Below are 19,798 nucleotides of genomic sequence, written 5' to 3' on the forward strand. Positions count from 1 at the left end.
GAGTGACAGTTATAATAACATAGCCTTGGGCACCACCAGTTTGGAAAGCCCCTGCACGATCAATGTAAAAAGGCAAAAGCTGGGTGCAGACTGCAGTCTTTAGTTCAAGTTGTGTCTCATACATCATTATTAGTGACAGTTGGAATAACACCCTCCTGCACGGACAGTTTGGAAAAGCCACACTGGAAAAAATCACCTGAGCAAAAAAAAGGCAAAGATGTGTTCAGTGCATCACACAGCAGTCATTATTTCAAGCTGTATCTCATGAGACATCATTAGTTCTGGCTGCACTGCTGGTATTGTCAGCTGACATTTTATAGCTAACAGCTTATTGAATTCTGTGCCATTCTGCAGATATTGAGGCTTTTTGTTTGGTTTAGAATGGTGTATATAGTTTGCAAGACTTCGTTATTAGAGCCAGAGGTGCAACAGGTCTGTATTTTACATTAACATTCTAGTCTGACATGTCAAACATGAATTGTTGAGTTTTTTTTTTTTCACATCTCTGATGCCAATCTGAGATCTGACCCTAAACCTTCAGGTTCTCCTCCGCAGCCGAGCGCTTAACTCAAATATGAATTTGGTAAAATGAGAAGACGTTCATGTTGATATTCGCTGAGTCTGTTTATTGAAGGAGGCTTATCTGGATATGTCTTGCTAATATTGAGTACAGACTCAAATCTCCATACGATTCTTTAAGATTTCCTGTCACTCTGCCAGACTTTACCATTTATAAGATTTCTGCCAAAGACTTTCAAAACATACTGAACCTGAAGTACAAATGTCCCATTGTAAGTCAGGTGATTAATGCAAACTGATTTGTTCCATGTAAAGAATCAGTTAAGGCAGTGTGATCTTTAAACACATCGCTGACTGTTTGCCCAAAGCTGCACCAAAGGCCCTTTAAACAATCATATCAGTGAATACAAACATCCTAAAAGTTCAGCCTGCTTCAGTGTTTGGGTTGGATCACATCAGTAAGAAAACTCAATGGGTTTTCTAGTAACATGTGCAAATACTTTTAATACATTTATATTAGGCTATTTCTCATTGACATGACAGGGTTTGTTGGAAGTTGGGCTTTTTGTATGTGAACCAGAAGCTAGCAACAAACCAGAAGCTAACTATTTAATGTGATTGTATTCAAGTTGTTTTGTAACATAAATTGTCATAAATTGTATAGAACAAATATTGGTTTCAAATTTATCTACAAAAAATATGTTTGATGTGAAGAATTGTAAAACAGTTGCTGTGTTCATAATGTACCTCTAATTTATGTTAATAAAACAAACAAAAAAAATAACCTTACTTCAGTATCGGCTCTTCGACAAGGTGGACAACAAAACATATATATATATAAATATAAATGTTGTTGGATTGTTACTTGGTTGAGTAATGTTTCTTAACACCCTAAAAGTATCTTATCATATCTTATTGAAACCCTCTGTGATGGGAAACAGTGGTAAGGTTCTTCACAGAATTCCGCAGAGGGACAACTGAATAACCTATAGATCTTAGAAATGTTTCAAAGTCTCAGAGTTGGCAGTATTATGTACAGTTTTATATAAGTTTAGGCTTTCCATCATTATACTAGTTAAATCAAATATTTACTAACATTAACATGTTTCCATTGTAATCTTAAATTTATTAATGATGGAAAACTGGATGCAAATAAATGTTATATAAATATATAATTATTAAAAAAAACAAAAAAAAAAACATTTTTAACACCACAGACACCAAAGACTTTTGTGGCATGAAACAGAAAGGTTTACATTTAAGAAAGTCTTGGAGGGAAAAACTTTAGCTTCCCATGTGCTCTTGATCAGTATTTTTGTTTTGACCATGACATACTGGAAATGCTTCAAAAAGACCTTCTTGTGTTATTAAAGGTTTTTTATTTAACATTTTTCCTTTGGTTAACAGCACTGACATAAACTTGAAATCCATGCAGTTTTCATTAACTAATAAAATGTCATTTTAAATCTAATATATAGTGTTGAACATAGCTTTGCTCCAGAACCAATAGCTTAACCTTTCGTTAGGTCACAAGTGGATGCTGGATTGTTTATTTTTTGCACTTTTTTAATCACAAATAAACCAATAATCTATCAATAGAAAAACACTACATGGTAATGCTGTGCCATATTGTATAGTAAGGAAATGTCTTCAGTTCTGCTACTGAAGTCTATAGTGTGTAGAATGCACAGTTCTCTAAAGAGACAGATTAATGATCACATCACACTTTTAATGGCTTATATTTCTCCTGACACAGTTCAGAGTGCTGGAGTGCTGTATATGACATGATCAGTAGAAGACGGGATTTTGGTAAGGTCTTCATCACTATCCCTGCACGGGTCATGGCTGTGAGAAGTGAAAAATTTCTATGTGATTAATGAATCTCACTGCTGCCGTGAGCTGCGCAATCCAAACCAACACAACCCCTGTGTTTCTTTCTCATGTCTCCATCTTTATTTGCGCAAACTCTGATTTACGCGTCATTTCCCCAGATTTCTGTGCGCGTGAATTACGAGAGGCTCCGGTTTCACTGCGTGTCGCGAGGAGGCCTGCTCATTGCACACAGACTTAAAAACAACCCTATGGCCCCACAATCGTTTCACAAGCAATCCCAATCCACGAGTTTAATGATGGCACCTTGCCACCGAGAGCGGCCCAGACGCCCGTGCTTTCCATGTGAAAACAGAGCTACTCGGTGTCCCTGCGCTGTCTCAGTCAAACGCACAGCCGTGATTTACACCGGCAGCTGAGCGGCCAGTGTCGGTGAAATATTTGCTGCCACCGGTAGGGAGATCCGGACAAATGAAGTGTGAAGCTCCAGGGAGCAGCAGCAGGAGGAGGAGGAGGAGGAGGAGGAAGAGGGCGGCACAGACACTGAATGCGCACAGCACACGGAGAGCTCCACACGAGCTGGAGAAACTTAATGAATATAGAGCAGACTGCAGGTTTGATGAGGAATGAAGAAGTGGGTCTGAAATGACACTGTATTCACTGCAAGTCCATGCCTTCTCCTTGATATTAGCTGTTGGGGTTTGGCTTAGAAGACGAAGCAAGTGAATGAGAGAAAGCAGGTTCTCAGAGACATAGAAATGCAGGCTGATGTGAAAGTTGGTGGAAATAAGTCCTAAAGGTCAAACCCACGAGATCGTGATCACAACAGCAAGAAATGCTGCCCTCATGTGTCCATTTATAGTAAGAAAGATCATCTTAAAGTATCCTAATAAAAAACTCGTACAGACTTCAAATGAGATTTTATTATACTAAATATATATTTTAAATATATATTTTTATATCATGATTTATCAATTAAAATAAAATAAACTAAATAAAACACCAAGTCTTATTAAACTTCAGGGATATCCAACAAGATGGGAAGCATAAGTGATTTTGTATCAGTTTCACCTTTTTTGGTGCAAATTAAGTTGCATTGTAGAGGCAACAACAAGACAACCCCCTAGCAACCTTTGCTAGTGGTTTCCAAATCCTCCTTATCCTTTCTGAGTAATCTGTCTCTAGCTCTTTGTTGTGTTAGGATCCTCGTACTTCGACTACATTACTACACTTTCGAGGAAACGATAGAAGAGGTATCAGGAGATGGACTGTTAAATGTGGAAAACTGGACAGGGTCATATAGGAGCAACAAGCCAGCAGCAGAACCGCTATCTGCTCTTTTGTACAAGGAAGAACAGGAGAAACACTACCAGAGCCCACCAAAATGACTCCCCAGGCTACTGGTGTGCAAGTTTCTGACCAAGCCATCAGAGATCCTTAGATCTGGATCCTGGACCTGTGCTCTCAGCCCAGCACCATGCAGCTTGATTGGCATAGAACATTAGAACTGGCAGTTCCACCACTGGTACCCTGTTGTACATTTACAGTTACATTTATGGCATTTGGAAGTTGTTGAGTGCAGGTGACTGACTTGACAGACTGAGCAAAAGAGCCTGGAGATGATGTGGGAAACATTATGCTGCCTGCAACATCATCAAGCATGACTGCTTTAGTGCTGGGTCAGCGATGGCCTGGAAAGGAATATTCTTGGAGCATCACACAGACCTCCATGTAGCCAACTGCTGTTGATGAAAATCCTCAGAGAAAGTGTCAGAACTTAAGCTGGTGCTGTGGGTACTGGGTTCCTTCTTTTGCATTATATTCCCAGCCTGATGTGACCAGAGTGCAGAGGCAGTTTGTGGATGACGAGGGTATGATTAGTAGCACCACAGACTGTCCAGTAGCTCACTGATGCCCTGATCCACGGTGGACACCATCCACCATCTCACCTGGTTATCAGGAGTTCAAACTGCTGACATGTATTATGAGTTGCAGTGATTGGAATGTTTCTCAGTCAGGATGTACTGCATGTATAAGAATATTATGAACCTGCAGTCCTGTCATGTCTAATGCTGTGCTAAGATCACTTAGAGATCTATAATACAGTCAGCTACAGATTCAATGTTCAAATCAAATCAAACCTCATACCTACTATTGATTAATGTATAAAGACTCAGCTGAGATTTGATTGGTTTCATTCGTATCTTTCATATCAATATCCCTCCTTTATTGGCATGAGACTGCCAAGATCCTGAAGGAATGCTTTATCTTGTGGGAACGGTTCCATCCAGATTCATGAGAAGGATTTCAAAGCACTATTTTAATAGCATGTTAGGGAGACACATCGCTTCATGACAGTATAAATTCTGCTGTTCTATTTATTTTGTGTTTATAAGCTCAGAACATGTTTATACTCAATGTCCTCAAAGGCTGAATGAAATTTCAGTGTTTAAAAAACAACTTGACAAACAAGAAAATATAAGCAGGAACAGATTGGTGCTTTTAACAGATGAGCTATGACTATATTTATGTTTGTCGGACAGCTTATGTGAACTGGTTTCTAAACACTGAGTTTCGTTTGAGGAAAAGGAAAGAGTGAGTGATGAAAGAGGCCAGTGATGTCCTCAGAGCTCTCTCCTTCATGGCAGCCTACCACAGACCTGGCATGGCCCACAGCCATCGGGCAGACCAGAGGAGCCGAAAGCAGAAGGGAGAACGCCAGGCGCATAAACGGAAACCCAGTCATATCCACAAACATTGTTCTGAGTCAGAGAGAGAGTGGGTGGCAGTGGCCCATGGAAACCATGGCAAGACAGCATTCTGATGCACAAGCAGAAATCTTAATCTGAGCTTTGTGCCATGTATATATATGCAATCAGCCTCTCCATGCTGGGTGGTTGGTTTTAGATTCTAGAAATAATGCTCTCCGGATTCAGGGTTTTTTATGTTTTGGAAGAAGTCAAACTACTATGTGGTGCATTTAGACTCTGTTGTGGAAGACTTATGGCTTGGGCCTCGGTGTACTTTAAAAATATAGACTGATCATCAGGGTGCAGTTTTCAAGCAGAGTAACCAGGGAACCGAGCCGTGCTATTAGCTGGTTTGATTCCTGCATAGCCTGGGAAGACACTTGTATTTTAACGCCCATCATCTTATTGACACAAAAAGGCTCCTTGCTTGTAGATCCCAGCACGTCATTACCTTCCCCTTTCTCTCAGAAAGAAACTTACATTTGAAAACAAAGGGAGAAAAAAGATGTGCAAACAGAAGAAAGACCCTGTTCTGACACCTCAGAGAAGCAATGGAGTGCCAAATGCTAAACAAATGCATATGTCAGAGAGTGACAATTTACAGAATGTCAGAGTCACCCTTTCAATCTGCCATGGTCCGCTGCACTTCATGGACCGGTCTGACATCAACACTGGCCCATTCCTCAAAGCACGTCACGGTACAGCCATGAACAATTCATTCCTCAGCTTACAGAGCACGTGTGATTTAGTGTGAGTTAGTGGAAGACTTGCTGCGTTTACTAGAGCCATGTTTCACACACTGTACGAACGACATGTTAAGGTGACTCCAGATTCTAAACACAAGTCTGACTTTGGGTATTAATTTACCATTGCAGCAACTGTGACTAACAATTTTTTGCTGTAGATTAGTAAAACCAATTCAGATGCTCCAATAAGAAAATCAACAAAAAGATCTGCTAAATAAATTAGAAAATATTTGAATAGAGGATGTTAAAATAAGTGTACTTCAGGATGGAAAGTTAATGTACTGTACATGAAGAAAAGCTATATGCTGCTCCTGAAATTTCCAAAAAGTTGACTTGGACCAGGACAAAAAGTATTCTTACCAAAGCAAACAATGCTGAATGCCATCGCATACACCCTCGGCATGAACACGTCTAATTTTCCACCATAAAAACGTGGAACTGCTCGGATCTTTTCATGAGGTGCAGACGGACAGCACTGAAGTCTAAATGGGGATCTGACCAATCTATACCCACAATTACCCTGCTGTTTGAAATAGGGACGAGCTGAAACATTTGGTATTATTTAGTGTGTAGGCAATGTCAGTGATGCACAACCAGTTCTCAGTAACAAATCCAACAAGATCTCAGTAGATATTACTGCACCGCACTGTTCAAATCCAGCTCTGTGTATTAACCTATAATTATAAGGATGAAGCAAGCGCTTGTTTTTGAAAAACCTTAACTGAACTGCAGGTTCTCTCGATCAAGGACTGACTCGACTGTCCAAAAAAGCCTCTGATGTCGGGGACTTGAGCCTGCTTGTGGTGAACTAGCATGCCTCGTGCAAGGCCCTTTGGCACTGTCTGTGGCTCCGGCTCTGCTTTACATTACCATGCATGTGGATTGGTTTTAGAGCTATGAAAATGTAATTGCCACTTCGGTATAAGTTAAATCATGTGGGAAGTGAGAACTGCTAGTCAGTGGCCTCTTTTATTTTCACACCATGCAAGCTGGGGGAAAAGCTGTATAATAAATACAGATGGCTGGGGATGCATGGTAAGGAGAAAACATAATGCTCATCGTTATCACACAACACCCAACAGATTCTGCTCTAGTGCGCATGAAGCAGTATGGACTTGTTCATCAGTTAATGCTTTATTAACTGTTGCTCTTGTTGGCATTTCATTCTAGTCCAAAGTGTAGATCAGTGACAGCCATGTCCAATGCTTACACTTGGAAAAAAAAGTTTTGTGTTCATTGAGGCAAATTTATTTGATCCAGCTTTACTGACACATCCATAATACATCATCAGCAGTGAGGTGCATGTGAGGTGTAAGATGTAAACTAGATGTAATCACATTTTCTTGTCTACATACAAATTACAGAATTGGAAAAATGACAGAACTGTATGTTTTGTGTATATTGAATGAAAAAGCTGCAAAATATTTTTTTCAATGTAATATTGTGACAATTCACAGACCGTGAAGCTGGAAATCTCCAATAGTAAGAATGATGAATGTTAAAGTAAAAATATGCAAAGCTACAGTCAGCAATAGTTAGTGATTTGTCTAGTAATGACACTACGTTTTACTTTACTTTTAAAAACATACATACATCTATAACAACCACTATTAGTGTCCACACAGTCTGTGTTAAATGACCTAATGCACTTTGTTACACATACATTTCTGTGTTACTGTAGCTAAATTTTATATTTATCTACCCAATTTGTATTAAAGATAGCTATTAGCATTATTTGCATATTATAATGAGCATGATATTGCATTGTAGGTGAAGTTGTGGCCTAAAGGTTAGAGAGTTTGACTCCTATCCCTAAGGTTGTGGGTTCGAGTCTCGGGCCGGCCACGACTGAGGTGCCCTTGAGCAAGGCACCGAACCCCCCATCTGCTCCCCGGGCACCGCAGCATAATTGGCTGCCCACTGCTCCGGGTGTGTGTTCACAGTGTGTGTGTGTGTTCACTGCTGTGTGTATGCACTTTAGATGGGTTAAATGCAGAGAACGAATTCTGAGTATGGGTCACCGTACTTAGCCGTATGTCACATCACTTCACTTCACTTCATAAGCATGCTAGCTGATGTATGGGGTTTAGCACTGGCTTACTGACTTACCTGCATTCCATGGTTTAAAGTGACAGATGTAATAATCATTTTTTATTTTTTAATGCATTTTTGCCACTCTTTGTACTTTTTTTTTTTACATAACTGTTTAAGTAACTGTAAAGGTTTGTATATTTGGTCTTACCTTGAGTAAATAATTTGAAGCTGTATTTTTTTCTCCAGAGTTTTGAGGAGTATACATTAAAATGAGTATAATGTAAGTAAGGAATTTGTACCTGGAACCTTTTCCACTGCCTCTGATTCCAGGTCATTCCACGACTGCTACACCTAATACTGAATTGAAGAAATACAAGACATCAAATGCACCACAGATGTATTACCAATGTGTGTCTTTTCAATGTGTTCTATCGAGAGCCTAAAGGGACAGGGTGATGTGTGTGGTGTAACAAACTGAATGTCTAGACCCATGTGCTCAAGACGAGACATTTTATCATCCTGCATGTCACAAAGCTTACTTAAGTAATCAGGAAAGGAGCGAGGTGCATGTTCGACAGCCTCTGGTACCACCAGTGGCCATATAAAGATTGCAGACATATCTGCAGATGGTTTGAATTTCCAGTGAAAGAAACACACTGGACAGACCTGAGCTGGTGAAAGGGCTTCCTCCACAGGAAGTGCAATAATTAAAGCCCAGGAGGCCACAGAGCCCCAGGCCATTGCAGCCGTAGCTGTGTTACACCTCTCCAGTTTCATGCAGAACTCCACTCGGTATGATCTCCATACACATATTACACTGCAGCGTGTGTTATTCTCCTGTCAAACTGAGTCTGACACAGAAAGCAAGCAATCTGATGGTGTGACAGGGAAGTTTCATACACACTGTTTCCCTGAGGACGGGTACAGGATATTTTGTCAAAACATTTTTTTACTTATTAAGTTACATTTGCTTAAATTATTGATTAAGTAGCACTATATGTTCATGCATATTGTATAATGAAAAACATTGAAGTCCATGAGAAAAAAAAATTATTGCCATTAATCTTCTTGCAAATGCAAGTGTGTTTAATGGATTCTTCACATTGCAATAGATTATATTTTATGCATGTAATACAGGATGTCCCAAAAGTCTCTCTCTCTCTCTCTCTCTCTCTCTCTCTCTCTCTCTAGCAGATCTACAGTCATCGGCCTTCAGCTCCATGGACCCACCTGATTCATCCTGATGTGCTGCTTCCGTCTGGATGAACCCATAGACTAAAGATACATGACATTACAGTGAATAGTGCCAATTGGAAACTTTGAAGATGGCATTAGACAATTAATATGAACATATCTGCAACAATGGCTTTAAACTACAGTTGCTTTGATAGAACAGTTTCGAAGTCTCCATCGCTGAACAATTGTACCTTTTGACCATATAGAATACCATATAGACCATATAGCTATATAATTCAAAACAGCAATATAAAAAAAATACATTTATTTGCCATTAGAAGAGATTTCAGTACCACACTGGCATATAGCAGAGGACAGAAATGTGCAAGATCCATCTAAAAGTTCAGAAAAACATTATTTGGGACATCATACAGGAACAGTTATTATTATTATTATTATTATTATTATTATTATTATTATTATTATTATTATTATTATTATTAGTAGTAGTAGTAGTAGTAGTAGTAGTATAATGATAATAATAATAATAATAATAATAATAATAATAATAATAATAATAATAATAATAATAATAATAATCATCATCATCATCATCATCATCATCATTGTTGTTGTTGTTGTTGTTGTTATTATTATTAATTAGACTACTGATAGTTATACAATTATGTCAATGTTTCAATATTTTCACTGACTCACAAGCAATCTAGTATCATGTAAAATGGAGATTTTGAGAAATTGAGATTTAATGAGACTTTTATTTGTCGTTATTATGAAGAAATGTCTGTTAAACCGACATTTCAGTAAGCAAACATTTCTTTGTTTCCTCATTCAAACTTTTGCGATTGGCGGTAAACATTGTGTACTGTATACTGTATACTTCTAAGGCTTTATCACAAGATGGCGCTGTTTGCTTAAAGTAGAATACACTCTTCACAAGAAGTGGATGGAATAAACATGTTCGTGTTCACTAAAAGTCTAATCTCAAAATCCAATACTGTTCCAAAATGAACATAAAATGTTAGCACATACACTTAATCATACAGTCAAAGATATAGCAATCAGGTTTAAGCCAAAGAACCTGTTGCATGTGAAACATATAAACAGGTTCACAGAATACAGAATGAACCAAACTGCACAAAAATAAAACTCTTCATCAAAGGTAATACATGTAATAGATTCAGTGCAGAAGTAGACTGCATAGCATTCAGTTGTGTATGCTTTATTTGTGCATATTTGAACTGGATTGTGAAGAATACTGCAGGTTTATTTAACTAGTGATTGGATTGGATTGCGTAAAGTAATATAATCGAGCGGAAGAAGATGACACAGGCTGCTTTGTGAATTTCAAGAAAATGAAGGCTGCAGAGATTTGAATAGAACTATTTTAGTGGCACTGTCTTTTCTCAAGCCCATTACAGCGTTGCTGATTAGACAGAATCGTGCCATTTGTACCCAGGGTGCAAAACAGCAACGGCATGTAAAATGTACACAGGCAGCATCAGACCAGACAACAGTCTATCTAGGGCATTTATAGGACTGATCCAATATGGCGTCCTCAAGGCAACACACAATAAAGCTGCAAACTGAAAAATTCCCCCCTGAAAAAAAAGACGTCACCTGTCTTTGCAGTTAAGTCAGTAAAGTTGAACTACGTGCTTGGATTACTGTAGGTTTCACTTGCCCAGACGCCGGGCCACATCCTGGTAAGCCAGTTCGATCTCTCTGTCCGCTGCACACGTGTTGGTGAATTCGTCCCTTGCATAGGCGTTCTGTAGATAGCGCCACAGCCCACTGTACTCTGAAGGTATCTCAAAGTTACGGTATTTCTTAGAAACCACCTTGAGATAAGAATGTCTTCATTGGAAAATCTCCAGTGGATTTTTAAATATGTAAATTCTGTAACGTTATTGCTAGCTTGTGAAATCATAGGACTTACCTTGACAACATGAAGCTTAGGGAGCAGGTTGCAGTCTGCTAGTGTTAATTCATTACCATCAAGGTATTTACGAGTAGAGCACTTCTCCTCCTCCATGCTATCTGCATCGATCTCCTCAGGCAGAGGAGTATTAAGGAAATCGTCTAGTTTCTTCAGAGCCTTAAGTAACCCACGCTGTAGACCTGCAATTTGAAAAGATGTGTGTTAGTCAAGAGGGGACTGCCAGAACCTGGAGCATGAGTGATTTTGGGCATCTGGATCACTAAAAAATGTGCTGCTCACTTGTGTTAGCCTCAGTGTTTGTGTTCTTTATGTATGCAGAGAACTTAGCAAAGATGTCATTTCCTGCTGTATTTGATTCCCTGTTTTTTGTTGCTAGTTTTGGGTACCTTGAGAGAACGGAGGCAATAAAAGGGGGTTGTTGAATTTGCACAGACAGGGAAATACAAAAAAAGAAGAAGAAAAAACCTGCTCACTAATTATCTACATACTTTGGAGGTGCCAGCATCTCCTCTAGGTACTCCTCAATCTTGTTGACATCAGTCCGTACCTCTCTGTTAAAGGTGAGGAATGGCGGGTGTGTTCCAGGAGCTAGATTATGTAGATCTGGTGGTTTCCTGTGCAATGCCAGACAACTACTGTACTTAGATAAGAATACTTAGACATTAAACCAAGATATACCTATGTTGATGAGCACATTATTACCGTTTCAGATCAACAGTGGTGACATTAAATACCACCCCTTTCAGCCATAGGATCATGAAGAGTCTTTGGGAGAAGGGACAGTTCCCAATGCTCTCCCCATCACTGCCTGCCTGGAAAGAATGTAATATTATATATATCTATTATAATTCTACTTAATGCAACAGCAACTAATGTCAAAAGACAGCAATCACTGGTTGAACAAGAGTCGTTCTGTTACTGTGCTTATTTTATGTTCATACTGAATATTCTTTTGTACCTGGTACTGTTTGACATTAGAGTATTCAGCTGAAGAAGTCTAATAATGTATTGCGCCGCCCCGAACCACCATAACAGCTCTCCCAAGCACCTTAGCATAGATTCTACACATCTCAGGAGCTGTACTGGAGGGATGAACACTACTACTGCAAAAATTATTTCCTCAAGTAGTGTTTTGATGATACTGGTAAAGAACACTGTCTAATGCAAAACAACCCCTGAAAAGTCCCACAATACATCTACTCCCATTAGGATAGAAGCGCTCAGTTAATCGACAGATCAGTTAACATCACAGAGCTGCTGCCACCATCTTGGCAGCATCATAGGATAATCAGTCAGATTAACTTTGTATTGATTCGCAGTGACCCTAACCTCTAAGAGGATATGAAACTGTGCCAGCACAATGTGCCCCCAAAGTAACAAAGAATTTTCCTTTCATTTGTTCCCCATCTGTTTAGACTGGCTCAGTTGTTACATGCTATTATTAAAACAAAGTCATTAAATGTTGTAATTAATTCTTTCATTACTATTCCAACCTGTGTTGTGGAAACATTGCCTCTCTTCAAAACTGTTGAGGGCCATTTATAAAGCCTTCTGAAAAAAGCATGAGTGTAAACCGAAAACAAAACAACTCAGTATGTGAGTCAGTGTCATGGGTCGAGACTCAGGATTATTACACCCTTGAGTGGTGTGCAGTTGCACGAATCAGGTGGGGCCTTTTGTCCTAGCAGTTAATCCTGATATCAAGTCAATCATATGAACCGAACAAGGATGCAATCACAATCCATATCTGAAATTAAGCGCTCATGCTATTCAATAGGAGCATTGAACTGGGCTGGAAAACTGAACCAGTCACACGATCCCAACAGGAGCTGAATTATTGATGGAAATTCCATTACCTGCCTCATTAGCCCTCGCCCCAAAGGGTTCGAGTCTGACTTGTCAACAGAACCTTGAGCTTGACTTCATCCTAACCTCATTCAATTGATTCTGTTTTATCACCTCTTCACTACAGGTTCAAATGTTGAGCGCTTAGATTTCAAACGGCTACAGCAGGGATTCAAAGTTTATTATTCTGGAAAAAATGACATTGATTTAATGTAATAAATTAATGGATTTTCATATAAGATCTGTGTGAATACATAACACCCTCTTTACCCTCCTTAATGTATTAAGACAATCTGCTGTATGGGATTTTTCCCAGATATTTGTTTTGTTGTTGTACATTTGATTTATGACTGAGTATTTCTGTAATTTAACACGATTTGCTATAGAGATGCTGATAAACTAAGGAGCAGAGCAATCACAAAAAAAAAGGCATGACTTACTGACACTACTTATTTCAGCTGATTATGCAACTGACCTGATCTTTCATCAGATACTGCAATAGTCACATCATAACTGCCCCATCTTTAACTATCACAGTGTTCTTGCTGCTCAAGCCACAAACACTAGCATTGATCTGATTTACCCTAGTGTAGCACTCCCACTGAGGAATTAGAGCGTTGCAGTGTTGATAGGAAGGCAGAAATAATTCAGTAGGGAGTGTGCCTCCTGGGCAGAGAGAGTGCTACTGAGACACCTGTCCATTTCAGCTCAGCACTTCAGTACTTCTGCTTCACTGACCAAGTGATGCTGACTAAAGACTAACACACAGACCTAAGCAACAGCACATGTCCAAACATTTAAAAAAATTGAATCCAAAGAGCATGCAAAGAGCGTTCTCATAATAACTAAAGAGAAACGAATAAATGTTCTTACTAGCATGCCATGCACCCTTACCTTTACGAACAACTCAATGTCAGGATCCTTATCCTCTTCATTTGAAGAGAACAAGTCGGTCATTTTGACTCTATTAATGTTCCTTCACCCAACTGTGCCAGAGAGCTCAGGTTGGGATGAATGGAGAAAGCAGGAGGAAGCTTGCTCACCACAGAATCTCCTTACTGTCCTTACTGTAAATTAGCTGGTTGTAGTGATGGTCTTGTTCATGCAACAAGTGCATGAGGTGCAGCCTTGTTTTGATTTGGCCCCTGGGCCCAGCTGTCAGGGGTACAGCATGCTCTCACTGTCACACTCAGGCCAAAAATAGCCAGCAAAGCAGAGAGGGAGGAGCTCCGTGTCTGCTCGTGTGTCGCCTACACTCCCTCCACACACAAACTCACACACTCTCGCTCTCTGGCCTTTATGTCCTGCCAGCGATCATTCACTTTTCAGCATCTCATGTATTAAAAAAATAAAAAAGTCAGTGATTGAATCACCCTGGGATCAGAGGAAAGAGATGTCCTACTTCATACAGTGTGAAAGTCCAGATGAAGTGTTCAAGATCCAGAAGGAACAGATGTGACACAGCAATAAGTGCAAAAATAATTGTGATTGTAAGAGAATGCTACTCAAATCAATACAATATTGCTATACAGTGAAAGCTCATCTGAGAACCTGTTTGAATAATCAAGTAATCTGTCCTCCATAAACAGATGCTGCAAACTGAGATCAATGTGAGGTGAGCTTCTGATCTCACATATAAAACCTGAAAGGAAACTAAAAAAAAAAGTTAACATATTTTGGAAAATTAGAAAATACTGGTAAGTAGTTACTGTGAAAATAGCAACCTGTAGGAAAGTACAGCATACGCTATACACAGTGAGTCAAAGATGGGAACTAGCCTGGGGTGGAGAAGGGAGCTGGACATTCCACTCGCTAAATATAGAGGCTTGCTCATCTGATAACTCACACCACACACACACACACACTCACACACTCACTCACACACTTCCACCTAAGGCTTAGGTGCATACTGAGGTCATATGACTTAAAAACTCCTGACATAAAATGTTTACTTCGTCTACTTTTTACTGCTACATACACAATAACCTAATTAATAAGTAGCAATAGCACAATAATTTCTGAATGAGACTTTATTACAGGCAAAACAGTCCACTTAAACTTGTCTGAGCTGCAACATCATCCACATACACAAGCGACTTAATTTACTATCACGACAAATTGAAAGAAACTTGAAATGGATTAGTCACTTATTCTTTTAAAAATTTTCTTGACCCAACATAATTCCATAAACCCTTTAATGTGTGATTTACACATCATTTGAGTCTCTTTACAGTATACAGAAATACATGAGAGCGCCCTCTAGCGGTTCAGATGCAACCGCATTACAAAGCTGTCAAAACCTTCCTGCTTTACATCATCAACCATTTAATCTGCCTTAAAATAACACAACTAATATTATACACAGAAAGAAAATCTATCAAAAGCATGTTTTAAACACACACAGCTCTGCAAAAGCTTCCACAACATATATCAATACCTTGCATAGTTATACAGTACCTGTACCTTAGCGGAAGACTTCAAGAAAACAGTGAACCAGCCCTTAAACCCGTCTCACCATAAACACAAACATCTGAGTGCAAGAAATTCACATTCTCACAAAAAAAAATAAATATTTAAATGATCACTAAAAACATAATTTTTCAAACCAAGGAACCGCCTTCACCACAATTATACACTTCCAGAATAGAAAAATAGAATATCTTAATATATATAGAACAATATTGAGTAAGAAAGCAGAAGAAATAAACATTAATTTGCACTTAACAAAGCTTAAAACACAAGAAAACAAATATACAATGTGCAGAATTCAGTAACTTAATTGTTTCAGTTCCTGGCACTATGAAAATCCCACAAAACTCTGAAGCTAAGAAAAAAAATATATGTACATGAAAACATTCTCAGTGCATTTCCTAGAAGTTAAATGAACATTTCACTTAGCACACATAACATACCTGATAATATATACTGTATGTCTTATAGTCATCTTACAGTTTACAAACTTATATGTGCCCTAAAATATTTGCTTTAAAAATAATGGAAGTCTTATTATGCCTTTATACATTATATATATGACCTGACATTCATCTGCAAATATTGAAAAAAAAAAATACTGAAAAAAAAATCCTCCCTAAATATTACCCTCATTACACAGACCTCATCTTAAAATAACATCTTAGTATAATCTGTTGCCTCAGTGTATTCTTAGCCTAGGAAAAACAGGTAAGCTGGAATTTATAGGAACTGTTTGAACTGCTATGTAAAATAATTAGTATCTGTATTCTTTGGAAAGCTTTATGCAACGATAGGGAAATTTTTGCTACAGAAGCAAAGCCCCTTCTGATGATCATTTCTTTTTTCGCTTTGCCCAGTTGTACTTATTATTTATTCATATATTACATATTTATATATTTTTTTTATTCCCATTTGGTAAGCATGTTGCATGTACTTGAACCAACCCTAAAACTTCCACTCTTATTCAAGCAAAGGTTCATCATCCTCCTCCTCCAGCTCCAATCGTGCAAATGGCCTTGACGAGGAATGCTCCCTGTGCTTTAGCAGTCTGAAGAGGAGGGTGATGGTAGTGAGTAAGATGAAGGCGCCGATGACGATGCCTATAACGGCTGCCAGGTTTGAGCACTTCTCTCTGAGCAGCACACAGCGTATGTTGCTGAAGCTGCCGTTATTAGGCATCTCAGGGATTCCCAGGAGATTGCACATGAGTGGATAAAGATCCACGCTGTTGATGCTGTTCATCCGATAGCCTTTCCGAAAGTCAGGGCCCTGGGCTGCCAGGAAGGGTTGCATGCTGGGCAGAGAGTTATCATAGCCATGATCACCCACTGTGGAACAAACAATACAAAAATTCCTGTTAAAATAACACAGTGGACATTTTAAAGAGCTCTGCAAGCATATATCTGATGTTTCTAACTTGACTGAATTTCTAATTAGACACCACTTACATCGTGGAAGGCTGCCATTCTGAACAATTGTCCAACCTTCATCAGCCATGAGGATGATGGGCTGAATGCGTTTGTTGTTTCTGTAGTGCAGCTGGTCGGGTATTGAAGCTTTCAAGTAAGCCTTCATGTGTGCATGGCACTTGCTAAGATTTTTGTACAGATTTGTGGCATCTGTGAATAGAAAACAAAACTATTTTATCACCTACTTAATTTTTCAAATTTCACCTAAAATACACTGACATGACACTGTGACAGAGGTGCCAACATTGCAAACAAAAACAATGAAAAAGAAAAACAGAACTGTGCAAAGAAAAAAAATAAATAAATAAAATAAAATAAAAAAAAATAAAAATCCTGACAGATGTGATGTCTCAATAATCACATTGAGCCTATTCTAATATTTACTGTCATCTGTACAAAAATGTTTGGAATTTTAGAAATTTGTAACTAGGTAATGTGAGCTTTTACTGACTATAAAAGCACATATAAATGCACATGACTGTAAAAGGGTGTAATATAAAAACATAGAACAAACTCTGTTTTTTTTGTATTGCAAATGCTCTTGCATTTGTATTACTGAAAATACATGGTTTTATTTATTTGTTTATTATTAAACAAATCTGTTCATTAACACAGCAATCCAAAACACACCTAGATAAAGTCAGCACAGAGTAAAAGTAAGCACAAATGAGTTTCACATCTGCTCTCTCTTCCCGTTCAGTAAATTCCTTTCTATTTACAGTTTTATTGCTGGTTAAGCTAAAAAAATAAAATAATAACAGAAACGTGAAGTTTACTGGTGTCTGTCTGGCTATAGAACAAAAGAGAACAAAAACTGTTTACCATTATTGATGTTGGCACCTTTAGTGTCAATCGGTTGTTAATTACTAGGGTGAATACTGCACAGGGAGTAGCACACATATTTAATGGCAAATACTCACCTTTGACCGGAATGATGGCAGCCACTGGAGTACTATCCACCAAAACATAGCTATTCTGATCGACACAGTCATCAAGCTTAATCAGACGGTCCTGGGAGCACTGCACCATGCCATGATCACTAGTAATAATCACATTAATTTTCCCCAATAGTCCTGTCTGATTGAGATGATCCATCAGAAACCCCACATGGTCATCTACTTCCTTCAGTGCCTTGGCCATCATTGTGGTGTTTTCTGGTCCATATTTATGTCCAGTACTATCCGGTTCTTCCCAGTACAGAGCAGCAAACTTGACTAAAGTGTCATTAGTAAGCCAATATGTCAAGTTGCCCAGTCTTTCATCAAATCTAATGTTTGGGTTATATTTAAAAAAATATGACGAGGTACGGTTTTGAATCATCACATCCGTTCCTGGCCACATTGCAGCTGCAGACCTATAATTCCTGTTCTGAACAGACAGCCAGATCGGTGTCGCTTCGTTCCACCAGAACGGATCACTAGAATTATGAACAGTAAAATATTTTTTTGTCTCCGAGTCATACATGCGACTTGCCAGAATTCCATGACTTTCCGCATACAGTCCAGTGACAAGACTGTAATGGTTAGGAAAGGTTTTAGTAGTAAAGACATTGGTAAGATGATCAATAAAAACCCCATCAGTGAAGAACTTCTTCAGATTAGGGAATTTGTATTTTTCCAGATAGTCAGCCCGGAAACCATCAAACGATACAATCAGTAGTGGAGTTACATCTTTTCCATCAAATTTCTGTTCATTGCTTGTTGCTTTCAGACTGATGGCTGATTCACAACATACTGCTAGAACATACAGAAGAGCCTGGAGATGCATCCTTTGAGTGTGAACTTCTCCTTACTGCAAGAAAGGAATTTGCTTTATTTTAGGTTTACACTCTGAAAGATCAATAAAAAAAAGAGCACACACAAGCTTCCTGCTAGGAAATTAGCAATAGTTTATGAATGGCATTGAAACTGAAAAGGTTCCTCCTTTACTGCTGTAATGCTAAACTAACTGACCTGGCCTTCTAATACACAATAAACAACTACACCCCAAGTTATTTTTAATAACATACAGGTAATCGATTATTCTAGTCTGAGTCATAGTTTTAAGGCAGATTCGAGATCAATGCATTAAGAGCTTCTAAAAAGAAAGTCTGAGTGAGAAAGCTTAGTTCCATTTAACACAGCTAGCTAAACGTGTGAAAACCGTTTAACAACTAAATAACAACAGAACTAAGAGAGAAAGCTAGCTGAAGTGCATTAGCTACATTAGCCTGCATGTGTAACCGCAGCCTTACACTATATATATTATTAGATTATATATATAACATTTACGTGACATACCAGTGAAGCAGAATCCAATCCACAGCTGTATAAAGAGAACAAGCAAGTTTTCACCATCCGATTAGACACAAGTTAAAAATATTTGCTGTATAGTCTTAGTAAAGAATAGCGTATATATTCAGGCATGATAAATCGACCAACCAAAACGCTACGTATTTTACAGAAATAGACGAGAAACTCACAAGCTTTATTGGCTTGTATTACCGGTTTGCTCACTTCCTAGAAGTGCTCTAGTGACAGACAGCTCGATGAGCCAATAAAAAGCTTGAGATCTGTATAGATCCCGCCTCTCAACGGCAGGTGCTCCAATTACAGGAAAATGTGATGTTAAAGACAATTAAAATTTAACATCATAACTTACGTTATTATAACTTACATTTTAATGTTGTGAACGACATATTTATTATTATTATTATTATTATTATTATTATTATTAGTAGTAGTAGTAGTATTAGTATTGTTGTTGTTATTTTTTTATTATTATTGTTATTATTATTATTATTATTATTATTATTATTATTAGTAGTAGTAGTAGTAGTAGTATTGTTGTTATTATTATTATTGTTGTTGTTATTATTATTATTATTATTATTATTATGTGCAAGAAAATCAACAAAAAAGACCATTCGTCCTTTGTTTGTATGTCTTTGTTTCATTCATTTAATTTAATTGAATTTAATTTATAAAGCAGCTACTGGTTTGTCCTGATCACGGTGGA

At 38.2% G+C, this 19,798-nt stretch overlaps 3 protein-coding genes across 3 annotated transcripts in view; 1 reads left to right on the forward strand and 2 right to left on the reverse strand.

Annotated features, from left to right (window-relative positions):
• The window catches only part of plaat1l (phospholipase A and acyltransferase 1-like), a 125,487-nt gene that overhangs the window by 16,981 nt on the left and 88,708 nt on the right, over positions 1-19,798 (forward strand). The window lies entirely within an intron of this gene.
• On the reverse strand, positions 9,634-14,110 carry clic5a (chloride intracellular channel 5a). The gene is made up of 6 exons (XM_060879042.1): positions 13,755-14,110; positions 11,718-11,827; positions 11,504-11,629; positions 11,295-11,401; positions 11,013-11,194; positions 9,634-10,914 (listed from the first exon to the last, which is right to left on the reverse strand). Exons 1-6 carry the CDS (start codon positions 13,815-13,817, stop codon positions 10,750-10,752), a joined length of 753 nt encoding a protein of 250 aa, XP_060735025.1. The 5' UTR covers positions 13,818-14,110; the 3' UTR covers positions 9,634-10,749.
• On the reverse strand, positions 14,873-19,297 carry enpp4 (ectonucleotide pyrophosphatase/phosphodiesterase 4). The gene is made up of 4 exons (XM_060880013.1): positions 19,081-19,297; positions 17,722-18,592; positions 16,781-16,951; positions 14,873-16,660 (listed from the first exon to the last, which is right to left on the reverse strand). Exons 2-4 carry the CDS (start codon positions 18,566-18,568, stop codon positions 16,293-16,295), a joined length of 1,386 nt encoding a protein of 461 aa, XP_060735996.1. The 5' UTR covers positions 18,569-18,592; positions 19,081-19,297; the 3' UTR covers positions 14,873-16,292.

This window comes from Tachysurus vachellii, chromosome 10, assembly GCF_030014155.1.
Source record: "Tachysurus vachellii isolate PV-2020 chromosome 10, HZAU_Pvac_v1, whole genome shotgun sequence".
Lineage (NCBI taxonomy): Eukaryota > Metazoa > Chordata > Actinopteri > Siluriformes > Bagridae > Tachysurus > Tachysurus vachellii.